Source organism: Xyrauchen texanus, chromosome 46, assembly GCF_025860055.1.
Source record: "Xyrauchen texanus isolate HMW12.3.18 chromosome 46, RBS_HiC_50CHRs, whole genome shotgun sequence".
NCBI lineage: Eukaryota > Metazoa > Chordata > Actinopteri > Cypriniformes > Catostomidae > Xyrauchen > Xyrauchen texanus.
In genome coordinates this window covers 22,468,947-22,492,287 of record NC_068321.1, presented here as the reverse complement: position 1 = coordinate 22,492,287, position 23,341 = coordinate 22,468,947, and the positions used below count along the sequence as shown (strand labels likewise).

The window sequence follows — 23,341 nt, the reverse complement described above, 5'->3', positions numbered from 1 at the left end:
AGGGGTAAGTCAAAAATAATTTTTGTTGTAACCAATATTACGCCACACGTTTTGTTGATTGAACTTAACTTGTTTTGATCCCGGAATATTCCTTTAAACATTTTGTGAAAACACGTGGATGTGAATTAATATAGTGGTAAATGCTTTTCTGTTATCAACACCCTAGCAACGCCCTGGCAACCAACCAAAACATCCATGCATCCTGGTGAATTTTACACAGACATGCAAAACATATGTTTTCTTGTAAAAATCTAGGGCTAGATACAATATATAAAAATACTTCACTTGAATATATAAGTGCAATATTTGTTTGTGTAGGGTGGTATTTAATTTAAAGAATATTCTTTATAAAATATACACAATCGCATAATGTTAACGCACATGCTGCCATAGCTTCTGCTCTCACATACCCTCATAAAGAGGACATATAATCGTTATTCTGTCAATATTTCAAAACACACAAAATCCTCCATCCAGGAGTTTGTGTGTGTATCTTTGCTCAATCTGATCTATGTGCTGAGGAGGCACCTGTTAGCGGCTGTGTTGATTTGTGTAATCTGATAATGCCACACAAAGCTCAGACACCTGAGGCTCACAGGTTGTGTATCACCGCAGTACAGAGAGTTTCTGGATTCCTCACGGCCAAGAAGTTTTGCACATCCTTTAACAGCACTGATTGCACCAACGGAAGCCATTCACCTGGTTATAGGTCATAGGTAGAAGCACATTTCTCTCATGCCCAATGTCCCAGCTTGCACGACTTTCTCATTTGCATGGCTGTTCCACCCCTTGGAGGAAGAGGCCCATTTCAGCAGCTATCTTTAACGTCTCTTTCTATGCTGGAGCTAAGTATGTATCAGGGTCAGTGTCCCTGGGTGGGTTAGTGAAGTCCTGTATGTGGGTGAATGTATGTGTGTGGGGAGAGTGTATATGTGGATTTTGTGAGAGCTTTTTGGTGTACCGGGATGTGCTCAAACATTTACAGGAATAGTGCCAGAGGAGAGATTAGAGGAAGTGAAAGGATGTGATGCCATGCACCTACAATTAGAATGGAATTCAAAATGGGCTCTAAAAATAAACCAAATCATATTTCAAATCATAAAAGGAAAAAAACAAAAAACATTGAGCTTTAAGGCTAACATACTACCTATTGTGTCCTTCTGTGTTCCACCGAAGAGAAAAAAGTCATACAAAAGTAAAATATGACAAATTACATTTTGGGGTGAAATATCCCTTTATGTTCAGGCCTAGTCTATGGTAATACATTTGTTTACTTTTGTATGATTAACCAATCTAGTACTGTGTTGGGTCACCAAATAATGTCCAATGTTCAATCATGTGTCCTGAAGTAAACCCAGTTGAGAACCACTGTTTTACTGTATAGATATAGTGTGTAGAGATGTCGAATTTGTGTCTGCGATCTGACTATTGTGGTGGAGAAAGTACAATGATAGGAACTGATGGATTTAGCAGAACAAAGATAGAATGGAAAAAAGGACATAACAAAATTAGGGATTTTCCTCTGACCAATCATGGGCTGGCATGATTTTGCATTTTGCAAATGTCTCTATACATTTCTAGTTCATTGCTGTAGTAGAGGACAGTTTAAATTTCCCTTTTCACTCACTCAAAAAAACAAACAAACAATTATTAAGATTTACACATTTCAATTGTATGAGACATTTCCATCAAACTAAATTGAGTTATCTTTAACCAGAATTTATATTATGAATTATGCATGATGTGAAGTATTTTTTTTTATACAAAAAATGTATGCTGAATTTATACAAATGTATATTATTTAAAAGATTACTCAATTCAGTATGATGAAAGAATGTATATAAGTGAAATGTGTAAATATAAAAAATAGACCATGGCTATTGATATTTTTGTTTACAATACCTAAAACGTTCGACTTATTTTCAGGTTTAAATTATATTTGGAATTGGATTTTCAATGTGGTCACTTTTAGGCCCCACTGTATGTGTAAAGACAACATTTAGGTGAGTTTAATTTACAGTCTCTGTGTTTTGTGTCCAGTAGGTGGTGGCCTTGCCATCCAATTCCCCTTGGATCAAACATATTTGCTACAACATCAGAGACTTGGATAAAACGTTGAAGTGTTGCCTGGATAAATATACATCTCTTCTTTTTATCTGTTAATGCATCCAAAATAAGTAATGTCACATACAACAAAAACAAATAATTAAAGTTCTACTGTTCCCTTTTTATTTGCCAAATGCTAAATATTGCACATTACAACAGGGGTGATGTGGCCTTTTGGTTGTAGATCCAGGCTGGTTGCCAAAAGGTTGTACAAACCCCACAAGGGTTGATCTATGAGCTAAATGGAACAGTTTACCACCTCATGGTGGCCACCATGTTAAGATCACATTTCTAGGCAAATGCTCCTCCATTTTTCTTCGGCTATTATGGGACAAATTCTATTGTATAACGAATTAATCATGGGTGGCAAGTACACCTGGGAATAGTCTTTTTGGGTTTCTATTATGCTGTATCCACCAGTAGGTGTCAGCAAAAAGTCCAAGATCACTGTTGGATCAGCCAGCGCAACCAACACGATCACACAGTCTCCATACTGACAAATTACTGACAAGCACCATCCTCCATAAGACAATTTTGAATCAAGTAAAATGTGATTCCCCTCTAGTGTAACGTCCAAGACATGGGTTCTGGTACCATAGGAACCAGGAAGTATTGGCATTTGCATAAGCAATGGTGAGCAAGTTTCAGAGGTCACATTTTTGTTCTAAAATTACATTTCAACTCCACTGACAGTTAGAGTTGGGGTTTGGGGGTACAGTTAATAGAATATCCATTCTTGTCGTCTGCATTGCATGATTAACAACTAAAAACAATTTACTGTACAAATAGTTTTTGGCGCCACTCTGTGGACATTTAACCCGGAAGTGATACCCCATTAGGAATTGGCACAACCACCTTTGGAGTAACCCCACCCCATTCTGAACTGATCACACCCTCTTTTTGGAGACTCCGCCCCCATTTGTAGGTCTAGGACAGATATCTTTTATAATGAGATAACAACCTCCACTTTTTTCCATATGAGAGAGCATAACGGTCAACTAGCGCTATGACTGTAAGTAACCGTTTGCGGATATGAGGAGGTGGGGAGAGCCGTAATCTGACACCTATTTCTCACAAAATTGTCCGTTATATCCCATATAAAACAGCAATTTTATCATATTAATAGTTCCACACATGGTTCACTCCAAAAGGATTGTTTAGCGTAAAATATGTTGTAGATTAGCGGACAGGCATGATTAACTATTTCCTCACAAAAGCAGTTTATTCAGCACACTGAAGTATCTCCTCCATAGACATCCATTCAAGAGAATGGCCTGTTGTCTCTTAGCCAGTGTACTGCGCACAGAATGTCTATGGGACCACTGTGTTATGCTATTCTATGCTAAACTTGTAGGCTCCGCCTTCAGACGGTCTCTGCCTCCAGCCTGCTGCTATACCTACTTGGGGAAACTGGAAAAGCATATAGCTGCAGGAATTGCTCCAAAAATGGCCAGGAGCTTCAAACCACCATTAAAGATATAGAGAGCCCCTTACCTAACCCTTTCCCTAACCTTTTAGAGTTGGTGCAACCCCCTTTTAGAGTAACCAAGCACCATTCTGGAGTAACTCCTCCCCCATTTGGAGATCTCCGGCCTGCATCTATACCTACTTCGAAACTGAATCTCACACATGACCATACTTTCAATGACACTTCTAGCTTTGGCCACTGGGGCAGTGATTCGAAGTTTGGTAAGCACAGACTGATCACAGAAGCAGAACTTTTGATCTACCTTTGTCGAATTCACAAAGAGATCAGTCTGCAGTGAAACAACAAAAATTACATGGAGACCCCATAAAATTCCTTGACAAATTAAGTTTTTGCTCCTCTGTTTCCTTCTTTCCCACTTTTTAAATATCTCAACAGCTGTGAAATATGATTTGCTACTTAAAAGACAGTAATTACTTACAGTGCACAGGAAATCGGGCGCTCTCTACTGCATGTCTGTCACATGCAGAAGTTTGCCTGAGAACAAGGGCTGCAATGAAGTAGCCCATATTGACCCTCTATATTTAAAGCTAGACTGATAATACGCAAATCCCTGGCATAAACCTCGGTTTCCAAATTGATATTCAGGCACGTTCACCCCTTGCTTGTGTGCTCTCGTGCTGATCCATAATGCAACAGAGCAAGGGACTTGAAATGGAAATGACATGCATTGTGCTTTTGAGGTGGAGTAGTATGCTCCTATTAGGGAACGGGAAAACAGACAGAGACACTATGTCCTGAGTAAAGCCACATTTACTGTCATCTTTATGATTAGATTTACAATGGATAAAAATGTATGTGCTTTTTAAATCAATCATTTTCCTGTGGGTTAAACCACATGCATCATCTTCACAGCTGTGGGTGTTGCATGCCGCTGGTATTTGATGCCAAAATTGTCCTCTTTTTCATAAGCAATATGCAGAAGGGTTGGTTCAAAAGCAGAAGCATGTTTGCAAAATATTAATCGGAAAATGAATCATCTTGAAGGCTTGAGTTGTGTTTTCTTCACTGCAAAAAATAGTCTTGTTAGTCAGTAAAAATATATATTTTTCTCATCCCATTGGCAAATACTTTACATATTTTTTTTAATTAAATGTAAAAATTATATTTAATTAAACCTATATTTAATGATAAATGTAAAAAAAATTATTAGGGCTGTCAATTGCTTAAAATGTTTAATAAAATTAATTGCATGTTATGCTGATTAATTAATCGAATAAATCACATATACAAATAATTGCTGAGTAAGCCCCTCAAATAGCAATAATTCAATATATAATGATGAAATAATATTATTATAATATGAATAATAATATTATATAATAAATGGCTATATTTAAATAATTACAAATATATATATAGAATATAATCCTTTATAGAATCCTTTATTTTTGGTCACACATTACACACACAGTTATACAGCGAAATGTATTCGTTTTCACATATCCCAGCTAAGCTGGGGTCAGAGTGCAGGGTCAGCCATGATACGGCGCCCCTGGAGCAGATAGGGTTAAGGGCCTTGCTCAAGGGCCCAATCGTGGCATCTTGGTGGTGCTGGGGCTTGAACCCCCAACCTTCTGGTCAGTAACCCAGAGCCACTGAGCCGCCACTACCCCTCTATATAAATTGGTTCGGTTTGATTATTTTGGTATTGGTTATAAATTAGGTTTATTATATAAGGTTAGAGTTATGGCTAGCGTCATGACAATTGAAATAACATTGGTGCATAATAAGCCCACCCCAGCAACCCCCTAGATCCGGTCCTGCATATAAAGTAAATGTATCTTGTTTTAAGGATATTTAGATATTTTTAGAGGGAAACAAGAAAAAACAACTGATTAAGAAAGTGATTTTTGCAGTGTATAAAGCACCTGATGTCAACCACATGTTTGGTGTATGTACCAGCAAGACAGTATAAAATGAAATGTGAGTATCGGAAGTGAGAACAGGCAACAGTTGGTTGTGCTGGTGTGTCTTGCACAAATTCCCAGTGTTAAGCTGATAATTGGTCGTTATTTTAAACCAGAGTCTTTGATGCACTCTGTTCCCCCCTGCCGTCTACCTCCTGCCCAGTCAATGCCTCTTTCCTCTGTGATGTGTAGCGCTGCTTTCCCAGTGTGATGTGTGTTTGTGTGTGAATGTGAGGCTTCTCTTTCTGCAGGCTTCAGTTGTGTGTAGTTCCTCTGTGTGTGTGTGGGTGGGGGGTGGGGGTGGGCTATCTCATGCTTACCTGCTTATCACTTGGACATCCTCTGTCAATTCATTGTAAGCAGACACTCAGTAAAGGAGATGGGGAACAGATCTCTCAGGTCGTATAATGTCTTCTTATGTCTTGTATTGGATATTAGTTAATACAGGACATATATGTAGAATTATGTTATACTATACTGTATATGGACATTTAGCATTGCGTTTGGACCAGTTGTTCCTGTAACAAGTGAATACTTGCTGTTATTGATATTCATAATATTGTATATGCGAAAGGATATGCAAATCTATTTTTTGTATCTGTTGCAGATAATAACATTTAGGTGAGTTATAATAGTGCAACTGACTGTAAACACTTAGATATGTTAACATTAATTTAATGCACAGTTGATATCCAATTTTCATTAACTGTGTTTTAAACAGATACAATATCAGTGAGGCTGATGGTCAATACTATTGGCTGTTTTTTCGAGATACTTTGTATCTGCTTAATGTCTATCAGGCATGTGGGCTGCAGGTTAGAAGCATTTAAAATCATTCAAATGCTTTGCTGTTTAATTAAGTCTGTTGCAGATTTAACAAACAGATCCACTAATCTTCAACTAACCAGCAATGTACATAATGTCCAGTGATGTTTCAGTGATGTGATTGCCACCCTTCGAAGGTTTCGGTAGACACAATGTACAGTAACATGGGCTGTGGTTTTAAGTGCATCATTTAGTACAAAAGGAACCCACTTAACTAATTGCACAGCATTACTAGACATGACTCTGTCTGTAATTAGTCTTGGGTGAGTGAAACTTCCTAACCCTGCCTGCCTGGAAAAGAACTGTGTGATATGTTTGGTGGGTACAATAATTCTCTTAGCTTTGCTGTTTTTTATAACAATTATTAATGGTAAAACAGTGTTTACTCTAGAACAACGCTAGCATGTTAACTGTAAATAACGTTAATAGATACCTGAAAAATCAGCTATAAATATCATTCTGTATCCTGGGATGTTTGTCTGGGTCATGCCTGCCTCTAAATGAGATAGAGACTAGTCAGGTTGCTATAATTAGTACAGGCAGCCACAACTGATGGGTCAGAAAGCCCATCTAATCTACCCCAGACATCCATGTGTGATAAGCAGGACATCCATTAGTCGAGTAGAGCTTAATTTCCATGATTGCCTTGCACGTCATTATGACATGATGACATTGCCAGTGGATTTACAATGCACTTTTGTTGACAACTGGCTTTGATAGTACTAACATGATTTGGAAGGCAAATTGTCCTTGTGGAAACCCATGGTAAATCTATGCTAGGCTAGGCAGAGTTTGTTTTCCATGTTTCTGTTCAGTCTTCCTTGCTCAAAAGACAAGCATTTGTTGTGCTTTAGATGCTGGTGTCCCCAACAGGCTTTTCAACTTGCTTAACCAGCAAGATATCCTTGGTCAACCAAGACTATGCTGGTACACCTGCTGTCATCAAATAAGCTCATAATTACCAGAATAAAGAAATGTAAAGCTGGTCTTAGATGGTATTCCCAACATGGTTGTGAAGTCTGTTGATTAGGTTATTGTGTGTTTCTCTTGATGATGTCATAGAGTGAATAATTGTGTAGATTTACTGATATGGGGAACCAATGGCATGTGGGTTTAGATGTGTTGAGTTTAGCAAGATTATCTCTATTTTAACATTTTCATTTTTGCATTAACTATTCTTATAAGGATTAGTCTTCAGCAGTTGGGTCAGTGTGACAAGCTTTCAGTAGTTTCGGAAATTGAAATGTTCGATCTGTGCTGACAAGCTCAATTTTCAACCAACAACCTCAGGAACTTTAGAAAGGAAACTCTATCATTCCAGTCAACATGGACAATTTTTTCCGGCGCCATTTTAAGAGGAAAGAGACTGGAGAACCTGCACACGATGGGCATGTATCTGAAGCTTGTCGACTCAGGAGACCGAGCATTGCAGTGCCAACCAGCCGTGCCCGTCGCCGCTGCAGTGTAGGCCTTCCGCCCACTGCGTTGGCCCAATGACGATGCTCAAGTGTCCAACTACATTCATTACCTCGAATCACCGCCAGTCAACCAGCAAAGAAAAGAAATGGTAGACGCCGATCCAGCACCACCACCCCAAAGGCCAGTCCTCGTTTTGCCGTATGCCGCAAGAAGATCGGGAAGCTCAGCAATATCGATACGCACCTCCTGGGCCCATCCATGCTGCTGGCCAGCTTGATCCAGATGACGGAGGAAGAAGAAGAGGAAGAGGAAGGCCATAGCCCGCTGCCAGGGCAGGTGGAACTTAAGGGAAGCAGCCTAATGATCAGGAGTCACATAGATGTGCTTTTCTGAGAAGGGGACAGCGATAGCTATGACTTCAGAAGTGACTCAGAAGAAAGTTGCAACTCAGAGCATTGCAAGGAGCGTCTGGAAGAGGCTGATGTCTCGGACTGGGAGATCAAAGTGTCCGCCATCTTGTGTCAGCGGGATTGCCTTCCTCTGACTGAGGTGGCGGAGCACGTCCAGGCCCACCCGCTGATCCGAGTTCCATGCTGCCTTCGGAGAAATTCGTCGCATTATGGGCATGCGGATCCGGGCTCGTATGGCCGCTACTGCCGCAGCAGCCAGAGGAGGCGTCGTAGATGGGTTACGACCATCCCTAAAGTGGGAAGCCCCTGGCCAGGGAGAGGCCTGCCACTTCCTAATCGAAGGAACTCCACGTGCTGCAGGGGCCAAACATCTTTCAGTCCTTTCCTGGGGGCCTGTTATGATCCCAGGCTGGAGACTTGGAGTGGATTCCTATCGTATGTAAAACCTTTCTTTAGTTGAGTTTAATATCACTATTTTGTGTTGTGCTCTCAAAGAAGATAGAAATCAAGACACTTTGAGTGATTTATTTCTATGGTATTTTAAGAAAATACTTACAAACAGTAATTCACATTGCGTTTTTCTAATTTGTAATTTTGTATAAAAATTTTTTTACTGAATATTCCCCCAAGCCCATATTTGTAATTTGTTATAGTATGCTCCTGATGACACAAAAGCATGAAATAGGTTTCTTTTGGCTCTAAACTTTAACGTTGCATTCACCCTGACAACAATTAAATCGCTGGAGGTCATTACGTTGCTTCACTGTTGGTTGCTAAATGCTAATGCTAAACTTACATGACCGCTCTATCTAACAGGCGGCACTTAATTGTCTGCATCCCGAATTGCTTTGCTTCACATCTGGTTAACATTAAACTCTTCTTATTTGAATTTTTTTTTTAATCCCCAACAGTTGCTCACGTCAACTCAAATCGCCAACTTCTCTTAAAAATGATCAGTGTGAATGCCCCTTAAGCGATTAGTCTATAGTGGAGACCAAATGTAACACTATGTGCAGAGCTGTGTTTATAAGTTCTCTGTAAATTTATCTTTTATTCTTAAAGGAACCAACCTACAAACTTGTACTTGTACTTTTCTCCACATTTTAAGCTGGGATAGAAGGATATGTAAATGCAAAAAATGGCACTTCACCTTTAAGAATCTCTTCTTTAAGGTGATCAAACATTTAGATGGCATGTAAGAGCAGGCAGTCATAATGCAATTTTTCACTGCATTGATCTTCTCATTCTCCGTCCTGTGGATACAATCGCCATACCGTGCGCTCATTAGCGCAACTGCTACCATAGCGAGGTAATGTGACTCATCAATGCCACTCATCACCCAGTGGGCTTCTCAGCAACAGGTTGCTAAGCTTCACTGATTCACTCTGTAGGGATTTGGACACAAAGGTCAGAGTTAGCTAGGTTAAGATTATTAAAGGATTGGGGGAAAAAACTTGGAACTGTGGATTTATGACTTTATAAATGTGTTTCCTGTGTTCTTATATTTTTGTATTTGATTTTGTTCTGATTCGGACATATTAATATAATCAATACATTGGGCCTGAAAGGTTTGTAACCACGTTGAAAATCTGGAAAATCTTTAAATCCGTTTTAAACCTGGAAATAAACAGAAAAATTAAGATTTGTTATATACGTTATATGGATCTTGTTAACTCATACAAAAGGTCAGATTTCCTTGCTTCCACTGAAGCACATGAGACGCTCTTTTAACATTCTCAAATCACGATGGATAACTTGGATCATATTTTTTGTCCATGCTAGCTTGACTGCATGCTGTCATTGAAGTAAATGAGGGACATAACAAATACAAAGAAATTCTGACATTCATATTCTTTATTCAATTAAACTTTTCACTAGTTTTGTGCTGATAATTTAATTTGCAATACATTATGTATTAAATTAGAAAAATGCCAAATAGAAGCATTTTCTATTTGACCCATTTGTATCTATCAGCAATGTATGCAACCATTTTTACAGTATTGAAAACAGATCTGCATGCTCTATAATGCTCTGTGTAGGTGGCTGGTGAAAATAGTCTTATTGATTGATATGGGCGTTAAACAGATGTAACCTAAAGAGACCCCCGTTCTGTGTGCTATTAGATAAAGGAAAGACATGCTATCCTTTAACGAAAAACCTTTCCTTATTTTATTGGCTTTGAAATGATGGACACAGGCAGTCTGTTCAGTGTTTAACAGCTCGCTGAATGTGTTTGTCTCAGGAAAGCCATTACCAAGACTGGTGGGCCGAATAATGCTGCCCAGTCTAGTGCCACAATACCCGCCAAAAGTGAACCAAGCAAAGAGATCTGCAGCACCGTCGATTGGACTGTGAGTTACTCCTTTGCCGTCTTTTATGTGTTTTATAATGACATGCCCCTCATTGCCTTATGAGCCAATTATATTACAGTTAAATTTACCTATCTAGACCAACTTTACTATGCATAGAAGGCACATCAAAGTGCTTCTGTATATTTTCTTTATGTGCCTTCTATGCATAGTAAATTTGCTCTAGATAGGCTAATGTACTGTGTATCTATACAGACTTTGTAATGGCACTCAGACGTGGCCAAAATGTATTTAAGTCACATTAAATTGTTTACTGACTGGATAAAATTTAAAAATCTTGGTTAACTTCCTATTACCTAATAGATTTACACTTTCTAAATGAAAGAATTCTTGAAAGTTAGAAAATATTTTGTGGTACGCCACTGAGTGTACTTACTTGCCTGTTGTAATCTCTCCATCTTTTTAAATGTTTTTCTTTGCTGTCGTAACTTTGACGGTCAGTTTTTGAGAATTTTGATGTACCTATGAACAACAGGACTCTGAAACTTCTGTACCTCTTACTGGTTATCTGTCTTCCCACAGGAAAATGCCCAGTTTGGCCAACATGTGTGGTTTGAGACCAGTCCATCTGGAGACTTCTGTTACGTTGGAGAGACGTATTGCTTTGCAAAGTCGCTGGTAAATGACCCATATTCTCATTCTTACAGCAATATGTTGATGTGAAGCAATGTTTTTGGTACATTTAGACAACTGAGTAGCACTTAATAGTTTGCCTGCATTTGTAAAAATCCCTGCACAAGTGCACCCTCTACTGTTCAGATGTTGTAAGTACAGATCCATTGGCATTACAAATATGTTTATTTTATTTTCTCTCAGCAAAAGTCCCTTCCTCGCCACAAATGTGCATCCTGCAAAATAGCTGTCCATACTGTATGTATGGATCAACTTGAGAAGGTTAGAAGCTTGGTGTAAAACTGAAAAACTAGTGACGGAATTATGATGTTTTAATTTTTATCTAAAGAAATGAAATGTGCTATTTTTCACAGATTAACTTCAGGTGTAAGCCATCGTTTAAGGATCCAGGAATGAGAAACGTCAGAGAGGTACTAAGAAGGCACCCATTTTTTTTAAACATAACAAAACACAAAACAAACAAAACAAAAAACACAAAACAAACAAAACACAAAACAAAAAACATAAAACAAACAAAACACAAAACCACAAAACAAAAACCCACAAAACAAACAAAAAATCTAAACAAAACATGCTAACTTACAGTTTGTATATATTTACAAACAAGTTATTTTGCAGCTAAGTTGTTTTTGTTTTTCAGACCCCAAACATGAGACATCACTGGGTCCACAGGAGACGGCAAGATGGAAAATGCAAGCAATGTGGAAAGGTCTTTACCGACATCAGTCCAGCACTTATGAAAATAAGAGACTTGTCATCATCCAAAAAATATTTATGGCCTAAATTTATTCTCTGTCTGCAGGGTTTCCAGCAGAAATTCTCTTTCCATAGTAAAGATATTGTGGCTATCAGCTGCTCATGGTGCAAGCAGGCAGTGAGTGTTGATCTGAAATTATTTTGTTGTGATGGTTTGCAGAGATGATTTTGAAAATGTCTTGGAATGGTTTGATTAGCGGCGGATGAGAGTTATAGTTATATGTTTTCCACTTTAGATTTAAACATACATACATGCACTTTTCTTTCCTTTTTACAGTACCACAACAAAGTAAACTGCTTCATGCTGCAGAAAATCGATGAAACCTGTTCTCTTGGAGCTCATGCGGCTGTGATCATTCCTCCAACCTGGATCATAAGAGTCTCCAGACAGCAGGTACAATATGACCTAATGGACCACTGTCTTCATTCATGAGGCTTTATAACATACTTAACATGTTCATATGCCCCATTGATAAGTCCAACATAGCCAACCTCATACCCATGATGCCATCTGTTGCTGTTTATTAAATGCCAGTCCTATTAGGATCTTGACTGTTTACATTTTGGTTACTTTTGTTTTGTTGATATTTGTGTTCCAGATATGAATTGAATGTCTTAGGCCACGTCCTCACTCATTCATTTTAGTTTGCAAACTCATTAATTGCACTACATTTACACCATCCATACTAGATGTTTTCCTCCACCACAAATGGAGTATTTCGAAAACAATACCATTACCACATACTTTGGAAAGTGTTGACGTTAGGAAACTAAAAACAGAATTAGTGTAGACGTGGCTTTAATCTTTCAGCTGGTGTTTCAAAATTGTTATATTGGCTTTGATGGGGTCAAAGGCGGTCAGCTGCATTCCTCAGCACAAATGTAAATACTCGTCATTTGAAAAGTCTATAAACACGTCCATGAACCTCCCCATCATACTTTATACAGGGATCATTAAAGAACAGTAAAAGAAAGAAGAAAGCGTCACTTAAAGCCAAGCCCAGCAAAAAAGTCATGGAGGTAACCCTTCATTAACAGTCTCTCAATAGAACTAATGTGAATGAAAGTATCACATATAATATAAACAATGACGAGGTATCAATTTTGAACTCTCAGCAGGACGGAAAATGGAAACACTTCGTTGTGAGACAGATTCCGTCCCAGCTCATGAAGCCACTGCTGGTGTTTGTCAATCCAAAGAGTGGTGGAAACCAGGTCAGAACTGACTTACAAGTTCATCTGATGTTAGATTTCATGTCCTGCTGGATAATAACTGCATTTATTTAGTATATAGTACAGATTTATGCCAAAAAAAATATATATTTTGTACATTTTATACTATGTACTCTCTTTGTAACATATATTAGTAATATACATATTGAGTTACATAATATATATACTTGTTCTTAATTAGTTACCCATATTTGTATGCATATAGATAATCCTACAGTATATATGTTTTTTATGGGTGAGCATTATATAAAGTATATACCAGGGGCGATTCTAGGATTTCAATCTTAGGGGGACTCAGCCCCGACTGCACTATTATGGCACTTTTCCACTGCACGTTACGGTTTGACTCGCCTCAACTCTACTCGCTTTAATATTCTGAGCTTGCTTTTCCACTGCAGTTTAGTGCCTCCTCAGCGTGGGTGGGATTATAGGCTGATCGTCATAGTTGCGCCGCCTCTACTGCCATGACATCATCTTAAACGCGACGCAAAACAATAAACAATAACACAACCGCTAGCTGTTAGCTACTAGCTCATTGTGCTGCATATAGCAGTTGTTGCATGGGAATTTTACACAAGTGTAACAGTTAAATTGGCCTGGTTGTTTTAGAAGCAAGCTTCCAGTAGCTGGTCAACTAAATAAAGTGAAGCTTTCAAGCAGAGTATAGAGTTAACATAACAAAACATACCATCCTCCATCCTGGATCAACGCCAGTCCAGGGCACTCTCCCTCCCATTGCTCACCGGTTTGGATAGTTGTCCATTTGGTCGAACCACTTCCACTTTTCCTTGATGGTTCTGTAGTCACTTTTACGTTTTTTTAACTTTTCACTACACTGTTGGTAGGTCCGGTGGTAGTAGTTGTGTGGCCAACAGCTGAGACACTTCTTGAAAGACATCTCCTGCTAATGAGAGGAACGTCTTATTATCTTAGGTTTATTGACCACGGCATGGTTTGGCGCACAGCTATTTCTTTGTACAATTCGAAAGTCACGTGAACAAATGATACTGTTATCGCTGTAGCTAACTTTAAAACTAACGGGTTGATGTCCAGTGTCGCAAATCCAGTGACGCTGGTAGTGACGATTCTCTCTGACCAATCAGTGATCTGCAGGGTTTTGACGTCACATTTAGTATCGGCTCGTCTCGCCTGGAACCTCGACCGAAGTGGTACGAAAAAAATGTACCAGGTACTATCCACAGTGGAAAACCCAAAAAAATTAGCAGAGTCGAGTTGAGTCGAGTTGTACCGTGCAGTGGAAAAGCCCCATTAGATGTGTATATTTAATGTATTCCACTCTGTAGCATAGTTGGGGGGCAGGGGGCTGTGGTATATACTGTATAAAATACACACATTTGAACTAGATTCTTACTGATTTGCAATTCTTTCTCTTCTGCCATTTGCACTTTATTCATATGGTGCATTACTATTTGCACTTCTGGTTAAATGGTAACTGAATTTTATCGGCTCTGTAGTTATGCTCTGCACATTGACAATGAAGTTGAATGTAATCTAATCTAATATCAACCACATAATTGCACTTCTTCTTTTCTGTAAAGGGAACGAAAATCATCCGGTCTTTCATGTGGTACCTGAACCCTCGGCAAGTGTTTGATCTCACTCAGGGGGGCCCGAGAGAGGGGTAAGAGATGAATATCATATTTTCTTTCTTTCTTTCTTTCACGGAAATGATTCATTTACAGTCTCTAAAATTCGTGTCCTCTTTTGTGCTGTTTTTAAGGTTAGAAATGTACCGCAAAGTGCCCAACCTGCGGATCCTGGTTTGTGGAGGAGACGGAACGGTTAGTCAAATAAATGTTTTCTAATTTAATCATTTGAATTTCCCTGGTGGTGTGTAATTCTAGTAATAAATTAGAGGAAATGTTTTTTAAATAGCTTACTACCACACTTCTCATATTATTTCTGCAGTATGCAGTATGTATGCTTTGCTCAGTCTGCAGTTTTTCCCCACAAGGCAGTGCGCTGGACTTGACTCCACCTTGACTGGATTTTAACATCTCCATTTTGATTCATCATTTGATGAGATTGTTTGAAACGTTTAATGTTGCATAATGCCGTACTGTTCTGGGCTTGATATGAGTTAAGCTCAGTTAACAGAATTTGTTGCATAATGATGATTTCCACATACACACACACAAAAAAAAGAGTCCTCCCCTTTATTTAAAAAAAAAATAAAATACATATGCAATATACAGTATATACTGTGCAGTACGCAGTAAGCATTATGCTAGTATTCCATTCCAAACACAGACATTTTTTGCAATGCAAAAAGACCATAAATGCAAATGATTTAACTTTGCCTAAGCTTTATTCTAGACAATCACCAAATATTGGCTAAATTGACTTCATCTGTTGGATTTAAATGGATTTTCTGGCCAGGGATCTCATGGCGTCCATCATGTGTAATGCTCACTCTGCTCTGTTTGGACAGGTTGGCTGGATTCTTTCTGTGCTTGACGAGCTCCAGTTAAACCCTCAGCCTGCTGTGGCCGTACTGCCGCTCGGGACAGGAAATGACCTGGCAAGAACGCTCAACTGGGGCGGGGTATGAACCTTCATACTTTTTGTTGCAGTGTTCTCAAAAATACAAAAATACATACATAGCTTTAACCAGCTTAAACTAGTTTGCTGGTGTTAGCTGGTTTAAGTTGGTCTAGCTGGTACCTAAAACCCCTTGACCATGTTGAGAGGCCAGCTAAGACCAGCAAATCACCTTGGGCTGGTTTAAGCTAGTGTATTCAGTAAGGTTTTGACAGCAAAATGCAAGAGAGCACTTTTAATTTTTGCTTCCAAGTCTGAGCTTTGTCCAACGTTCTGTAAATGAAACGTCAAGTACAATATATCTGTGTTTGACAGAAAGAAACTAGATCTGTTGTTTCTGGTTCTTTTGGGAGGGTTCTTTTCTCCCCCTGTAATTTTGTTTAACAAATTCTTCCTGCCTCTTTATGGGACCAAAGTTTCAGTGTGACAGCCTGAGGTCACTTTAGGTCTCATTTAATAAGCTGCTGCCTCCTGTGGATTTGTGGTTCAAAACAAATGACTTTGCTAATGAGACACAGCTGGTAATACCGGCACATTCTTAAAGTGGCAGAACATGAACTAACTAGTCCACGATAGTATGGGGGAAAAGTATGTGTACCTATGAGAGGTGTATTTGGATTTACCTGGATTTAAAGGCTTTTTGAGATATTTTCTAACCCTTTCTAGCTTTATGCATTCCAGTCATTTTTATTATTTTGTTTGCGGCATGGTTCACATTAGCCAATGCTTTGTGTGAATAGCAATGGTCTTAAAATAGTCTTGCTTCATTGATTGGACTCTAAAGTTTGAAGCTGTTTACTGTTGTGATTGGGTTTCTTGTTTGAAAAAGTGTTTACCTGTGGACTTCCAGGGCTACACTGATGAGCCGGTGACTAAGATCTTGTCCCATGTAGAAGACGGCAACATTGTCCAACTGGACCGATGGAACCTGAGTGTGGAGCCCAACCAAGAGGCCAGTGAAGAGGAGAGGGATGAGCACCAGACAGACAAGGTCAGCTGATAACAGTAAAGGGCGCTAGACTAAAGCAGAACAAACACTGCTCACTGTTCTAACCAGTTTCTTCACAAAAAATAGAGTATTTTAGGGCTTTGGAACTTATTATAATGTACTGAATGTCTCAACTTCCTGTTTCAGCTTCCCATTGATGTCTTCAACAATTACTTCAGCCTTGGATTTGACGCACATGTGACCTTGGAGTTTCACGAATCCAGAGGTGTGTTTATGCATTTGTGTCATTTCAATTTGTTGTACAAACACGTAAAGTTTGCGTGTAAAATCTGTGGATTGCGAAAGGATTCACATTATTAAGACATTTCTGTTTTGTTTTCTTAGAAGCCAAACCTGAAAAGTTCAACAGTCGACTCCGCAATAAGATGTTTTATGCTGGAGTGAGTGTGTCTGACCATCAGAAATGCATAATTGTTAACTATTTTTTAATAAACTAATGAATTATTGTTAATGATTTATAATTATACTGAATATGATGTGCTCTTCTGCAGACTGCTTTCTCAGACTTCATCATGCGCAGCTCCAAAGATCTGTCCAAACACATCAAGGTGGTGGTGAGTGGACCACTGTATTTAGATATACATACACTTTAATGTGATATGAACCAAGGTAATTTAAACTGACCTGATTACCTAAAATGGATGTTTTCTCAAACCTCAAAACAAACCTCAAACCCCAAAAATAAAATGTAATGTAACATTAATATTTGTGTGTATATATGCTTTATGTAAATTACCTTTAATATAATATCATATCATATAATCTTTACAAAATGTGGAATGACTATAAATATTATATTATATTGTAAATGTGCAATCGTTACAAATAAAATACCAGTAAACTATTTATTTTATAGAAAAACAAAAAGTCTTGCACAGTGGACCCAATGTTTATTAGATGCTTTTAACTACTATGTACTTCAGCATTTGATAAAATGTACTTAAGTGTTTATGTATTGCACTTAAATTTAAAGTACCTGAATTTAATTACATCTGTAGTTACACTGTTAAACGTACCCCTAAACCTAACTCTACACCAACCCTTACCCTAAACACTATCCCTAACCCCTCTCCCTAATCCTAAACCTAACCCTAACACCAACCCTTAGCCTAAACACTATCCCTAACCCCTCTCCCTAATCCTAAACCTAACCCTAACACCAACCCTTACCCTAAACACTATCCCTAACCCCTCTCCCTAATCCTAAACCTAACACCAACCCTTACCCTAAACACTATCCCTAACCCCTCTCCCTAATCCTAATCCTAAACCTAACCCTAACACCAACCCTTACCCTAAACACTATCCCTAACCCCTCTCCCTAATCCTAAACCTAACCCTAACACAAACCCTTACCCTAAACACTATCCCTAACCCCTCTCCCTAATCCTAAACCTAACACCAACCCTTACCCTAAACACTATCCCTAACCCCTCTCCCTAATCCTAATCCTAAACCTAACCCTAACACCAACCCTTACCCTAAACACTATCCCTAAACCCTCTCCCTAGATTTCACAGGACTTTCACCTGTTTGTTGGCTATATTGGTTATATTTTCATGTATTTTTATATTTTAAGTTGTATTTATTATTCACTGCAAAATGTGTGCTTGACATTTCACATTTTGCTTGACACCTCCTGCCTTCAGAATAATGTTGTTATACATGCATAGACAAACGAAAATTCTGTTTCATGCAGTGATACAGTATTAATATCAGAAATACCTGGAGAAACCACCATGAACAACATATTCCACAATTAATGTAGCCTACAAATTCAGAAAAAAAATAATAAAATAATATATTTTTTAAATAATAGTTGTCCATTTCATTGAGTTTTGACTCACGGTTTAAGCCCCACCCACACCCAGTTCTATTTGACAGATTTAGTAATATGCAAAGATACAGATACAAATACTGATAATGGCTTTGCTGCACACCACTAGCCCTCATATATTTTATGCTTCTCATTCTTGTTTCTTTCATGGGTTTCCTGTCTAGTGTGATGGTACTGATCTTACCAGTAAAGTCCAAGATCTGAAACTGCAGTGCCTCCTTTTCCTCAACATTCCCAGGTAAACTAACCTGTAACTAGACTGCGGGAAAGTTTTTTGCAACTATAAGACAACTCTTTCAATTCATGTGCTGTTCAGAATCCTTTAAAAAATAAATAATAGTTTTCTTGTTAAAAAAAAAACTAGAAATTGAATAGAAAGTATGGGCCATTCCATACCAGCCAGAGCATTTTTATTCTGGTGGCATCTGATGTCATACTACAGGCCAAGATATTCAGACCTTGATATAAATCTTAGCTGGTAAATCTCATTTGAAAAGAGATTCCCCATTCCAATTTAAGTTTATTCTAGGATAGCAGAAAATCTGGAGAAACTAGTCCATGAAAAAACAAGTTCAGAGTTAATTAAAATGAGATTATCCTGACTGATCTTGGTATTATGGCTTGTAGATATTGCGCTGGTACGATGCCATGGGGGAACCCGAGTGAACACAATGACTTTGGTCCACAGAAGCATGATGACGGGCTCATTGAGGTCATTGGATTCACCATGACCTCCCTGGTAAGTTTCAGGGCTTGGCTATACAGTGCATTCAGAAAGATTTCAGACCCCTTAATTTTTTTCCACTTTTTGTTATGTTGCAGCCTTATGCTAAAATACTTTAAATTATAAATATATATATTTTTCAAATCAATCTACACTCCATACCCCATAATAACAAAGCAAAAAACAGATTTATGAGAACTGTAAATGTATTAAAAATAAAAAAAAACTGAAATATCACATTGACATAAGTATTCAGACCCTTAACTCAGTACTAAGTTGAAGCACCTTTGGCAGCGATTACAGCCTCAAGTCTTTTTGGGTATGATGCAACAAGCTTTGCACACCTGGATTTGGGGATTTTCTTCCATACTTACCTTTAGACCCTCTCAAGCTCTGTCAGGTTGGATGGGGATTGTCTGTGGACAGCCAAAGTGAACCTTCGGCACAGTTTGAGCACTCTGGACCAGGTTTTCATTAAGGATATCTCTGCATTTTGCTGTGTTCAGCTTTCCTTCAACCCTGACCATTCCCCCAGTCCCTGCCGCTGAAACACCCTCCCCCACAGCATGATCCTATCACCACCATGCTTCACCGTTGGGATGGTATTGTGAAGGTGATGAGCGGTGCTTGGTTTCCTTCAGACTAAAACTTTTTCCATTTAATAATCATGGAGGCCACTGTGCTCTTGGGAACCTTAATTTTTTTTGTACTCTTCCCCAGATCTGTGCCTTGACATAATCCTGTCTCTGCGCTTTGCAGGCAGTTCCTTTGACCTCATGGCTTGGTTTTTGTTCTGTATTTTCAGCTGTGAGACATAACAGGTGTGTGCCATTTCAAATCACGTCCAATCAATTGAATTTGCCACAGGTGGACTCCAAAAAGTGTAGAAAAATCTCAAAGATAATCCAAAGAAATGGGATGCACCTGAGCTAAATTTTAAGTGTCATAGCAAAGGGTCTGAATACTTATGTCTATGTGATATTTTCTGTTTTAATAAATTTCCCAAGTTATCAAAAATCTGGGTTTGCCTTGTCATTATGGGGTATAAAGTGTAGGTTTATGTGGAAAAAAATAAAATAATAATTTAAAGCATTTTAGCATAAGGCTGCAACGTAACAAAATGTGAACAAATTAAAGGGTCTGAATACTTTCTGAATGCAGGTTAACTGCTATTTTTCAAATACCTGATCAATATCATTGAGAGTTGAGTTCTTTGATTAACCAGATAGCAGACAGTAATGTTTATCAGAATCCATTTAAATGCTGGCGCTCTCTCTTTCTATAGGCAACCCTGCAGGTTGGAGGGCATGGTGAGAGGCTTCATCAATGTCAGGAGGTGATTCTTACCACTTCTAAGCCCATACCTGTACAAGTGGATGGAGAACCATGTAGACTGGCTCCATCTGTCATCCGCATCACCCTCAGGAACCAGGCCAACATGCTGCAAAAGACGAAGAGAAGAATCTCTCTACCACAGCTCAATGAGTATGTACATAATTTCCCTCATTTATCCATGCATCCATCCATTAATTTATCTGTTTAGCCACCGATTCATCCATTCATTCATTCATCCATCCATCCATTTATCCATCCAGCCATTCATCATTCCAACTAATGCCTCCTACACACCACACATTCATATTTTACAAAATTATCAAGATCAAATCTGAATGTTTTTTTCCGTCTTCTGGATGTAGTCAGCAGCCCATCACAGAGAAAATTCAGATCCAGGTGAACCGCATCAGCATGTGTGATTATGAAGCACTGCATTATGATAAGGAGCAGCTCAGGGAAGCCTGTGAGTGTCTCGTCTCCTCCACCTCTCTCTTTAAACAGCTATCAAAACCTAGTCACAAACAAACTCCCTCTGTAAAACCTACTGCCTTTCAAATATATAAACTGAACCTGACCTCATTCTCTCTTTGCTTTCACCTTCTCAGCAATTCCCATAGGGGTAATTACAGTTCCTGGGACCAGTGATTTGGAGATGTGTCGGCTCCATATTGAGAAGCTACATGAGGTGCTTTTCAGCTTGTTGAATGTTGGTTATTAATATGTCAACGTGATGATTTATCAACAACCTCCCAATATTTGTTGAATATCCTGTTTCACACTGAAATACGTCAGATTACATTAAAGGGATAGTTTACCCAAAAATGAAAATTCTCTCATCATTTACTCACACTTGTGCTATATCAGATGTGTATGACATTCTTTCTTCTGCTTAACAAAAGCAAAACATTTTAGAAGAAAATCCATACAATACATGTGAATGGTGACCAAAAGTTTTAAGATCCAAAAAGCACATAACAGGACTGCTGTCAAGATTTATAGTGAAAAAGTGTTTTGGTCTGATTGCACCCAAAACTGAATGGATCTCTTCAGAAAACATGGATTAAACCACTGGAGTCTTATTTATTACTTTTATGCTGCCTTTATGTCCTTCAAAGTTTTGATCACCATTCACTTGCATTGTATGGCCCTACAGAGCTGAGATGTTCTTCTAAAGATCTTTGTGTTGTGCAAAAGAAAGAGTCATTCTCATCTGGGATAGCATGAGTGTGAGTAAATGTTGAGAGAATTTTAATTTTTGGGTAAACTATTCCTTAAATGAAATGGGTTATGAACTGCAGTTCACATTGTCATTAAACAGATTCAGAGCCACCAAGATAGCACAACTACATTGTCAAAATGTTGTTTTAAGACAATTTAAAAAAAAAGGTGGTGATAATGTTTTTAATCTACATTTTTACAGTTAAAGTGTGCATACATTTAGATAATTAAAACTCATTTTTCAACCACTCCACAGATTTAATATTAGCAAATTATAGTTTTGGCAAGTCGTTTATATAATTTTTCCAACAATTTTTACAGACAGATTGTTTCACTTTTAATTGACTATAACACAATTCCAGTGGGTCAGAAGTTTACATACATGAAGTTAACTGTGCATTTAAGCAGCTTGGGAAATTCCAGAAAATGATGTCAAGCCTTTAGACAATTAGCCAATTAGTTTCTGAAAGGAGGTGTACTGAACTGGAGGTGTACCTGTGGATATATTTTAAGGCCTACCTTCAAACCCAGTGCCTATTTGATTGACATCATTGGCAAAACAAAAGAAAACAGCCAAGACCTCATCTGTACAAACAATAGTACGCAAGTATAAACACCACCTTGCAAATCAATCCCAGAACAACAGCAAAGGACCTTGTGAAGATGCTGGAGGAAACAGGTAGACAAGTATCTATATCCACAGTAAAATGAGTCATATACCGACATAACCTGAAAGACTGCTCAGCAAGGAAGAAGCCATTGCTCCAAAACTGACATAAAAAAAGCCAGACTACAGTTTGCAAATGCACATGGGGACAAAGAAATTACTTTTTGGACAAATGTCCTCTGGTCTAATGAAACAAAAATGGAACTGTTTAGCCATAATGGCCATCGTTATGTTTGGAGGAAAAAGGGTAAAGATTTCAAGCCGAAGAACACCATCCCAACCGTGAAGTATGGGGGTGGCAGCATCATGTTGTGGGGGTGCTTTGCTGGGCTTCACAAAATGAATGGCATCATGAGGTAGGAAAATGATGTGGATATATTGAAGCAACATCTCAAGACATCAGCCAGGAAGTTAAAGCTCAGTCGCAAATGGGTCTTCCAAATGGACAATGACACCAAACACACCTCAAGTTGTGGCAAAATGGCTTAAGGACAACAATGTCAAGGTACTGGAGTGGCCATCACAAAGCCCTGACCTCAATCCAATAGAACATTTGTGGGCAGAACTGAAAAAGCATTTGTGAGCATTGAAGGAGGCCTACAGACCTGACTCAGTTACACCAGTTCTGTCTGGAGGAATGTGAAACATATGTGAGAAGTTGTGGAGGGCTACCCAAACTTTTGACCCAAGTTGAACAATTTAAAGGCAATGCTACCAAATACTAACAAAGTGTATGTAAACTTCTGACCCATTGGGAATGTGATGAAAGAAATAAAAGCTGAAATAAATAATTCTCTCTACCATTATTCTGACATTTCACATTCTTAAAATAAAGTTGTGAT

The 23,341-nt window shown here is 38.5% G+C and overlaps 1 protein-coding gene across 2 annotated transcripts in view; it reads left to right on the top strand.

Annotated features, from left to right (window-relative positions):
- Positions 1-23,341, top strand: part of LOC127638437 (diacylglycerol kinase zeta-like) — a 37,200-nt gene that overhangs the window by 4,087 nt on the left and 9,772 nt on the right. Inside the window, exons 2-22 of one of the 2 annotated variants that reach the window (XM_052119966.1) lie at positions 10,399-10,507; positions 11,048-11,143; positions 11,342-11,419; positions 11,512-11,568; positions 11,799-11,867; positions 11,961-12,032; positions 12,192-12,308; positions 12,863-12,934; positions 13,034-13,129; positions 14,707-14,789; positions 14,889-14,949; positions 15,600-15,713; positions 16,560-16,700; positions 16,845-16,923; positions 17,043-17,098; positions 17,210-17,272; positions 18,720-18,793; positions 19,183-19,294; positions 20,565-20,764; positions 20,977-21,077; positions 21,220-21,299. In XM_052119966.1, coding sequence (XP_051975926.1) covers positions 10,399-10,507; positions 11,048-11,143; positions 11,342-11,419; positions 11,512-11,568; positions 11,799-11,867; positions 11,961-12,032; positions 12,192-12,308; positions 12,863-12,934; positions 13,034-13,129; positions 14,707-14,789; positions 14,889-14,949; positions 15,600-15,713; positions 16,560-16,700; positions 16,845-16,923; positions 17,043-17,098; positions 17,210-17,272; positions 18,720-18,793; positions 19,183-19,294; positions 20,565-20,764; positions 20,977-21,077; positions 21,220-21,299 — 1,930 coding nt within the window. Of the gene's footprint in view, positions 1-10,398; positions 10,508-11,047; positions 11,144-11,341; positions 11,420-11,511; positions 11,569-11,798; positions 11,868-11,960; positions 12,033-12,191; positions 12,309-12,862; positions 12,935-13,030; positions 13,130-14,706; positions 14,790-14,888; positions 14,950-15,599; positions 15,714-16,559; positions 16,701-16,844; positions 16,924-17,042; positions 17,099-17,209; positions 17,273-18,719; positions 18,794-19,182; positions 19,295-20,564; positions 20,765-20,976; positions 21,078-21,219; positions 21,300-23,341 lie in introns of both variants that reach the window. The other variant, XM_052119965.1, reaches the window with a different exon arrangement.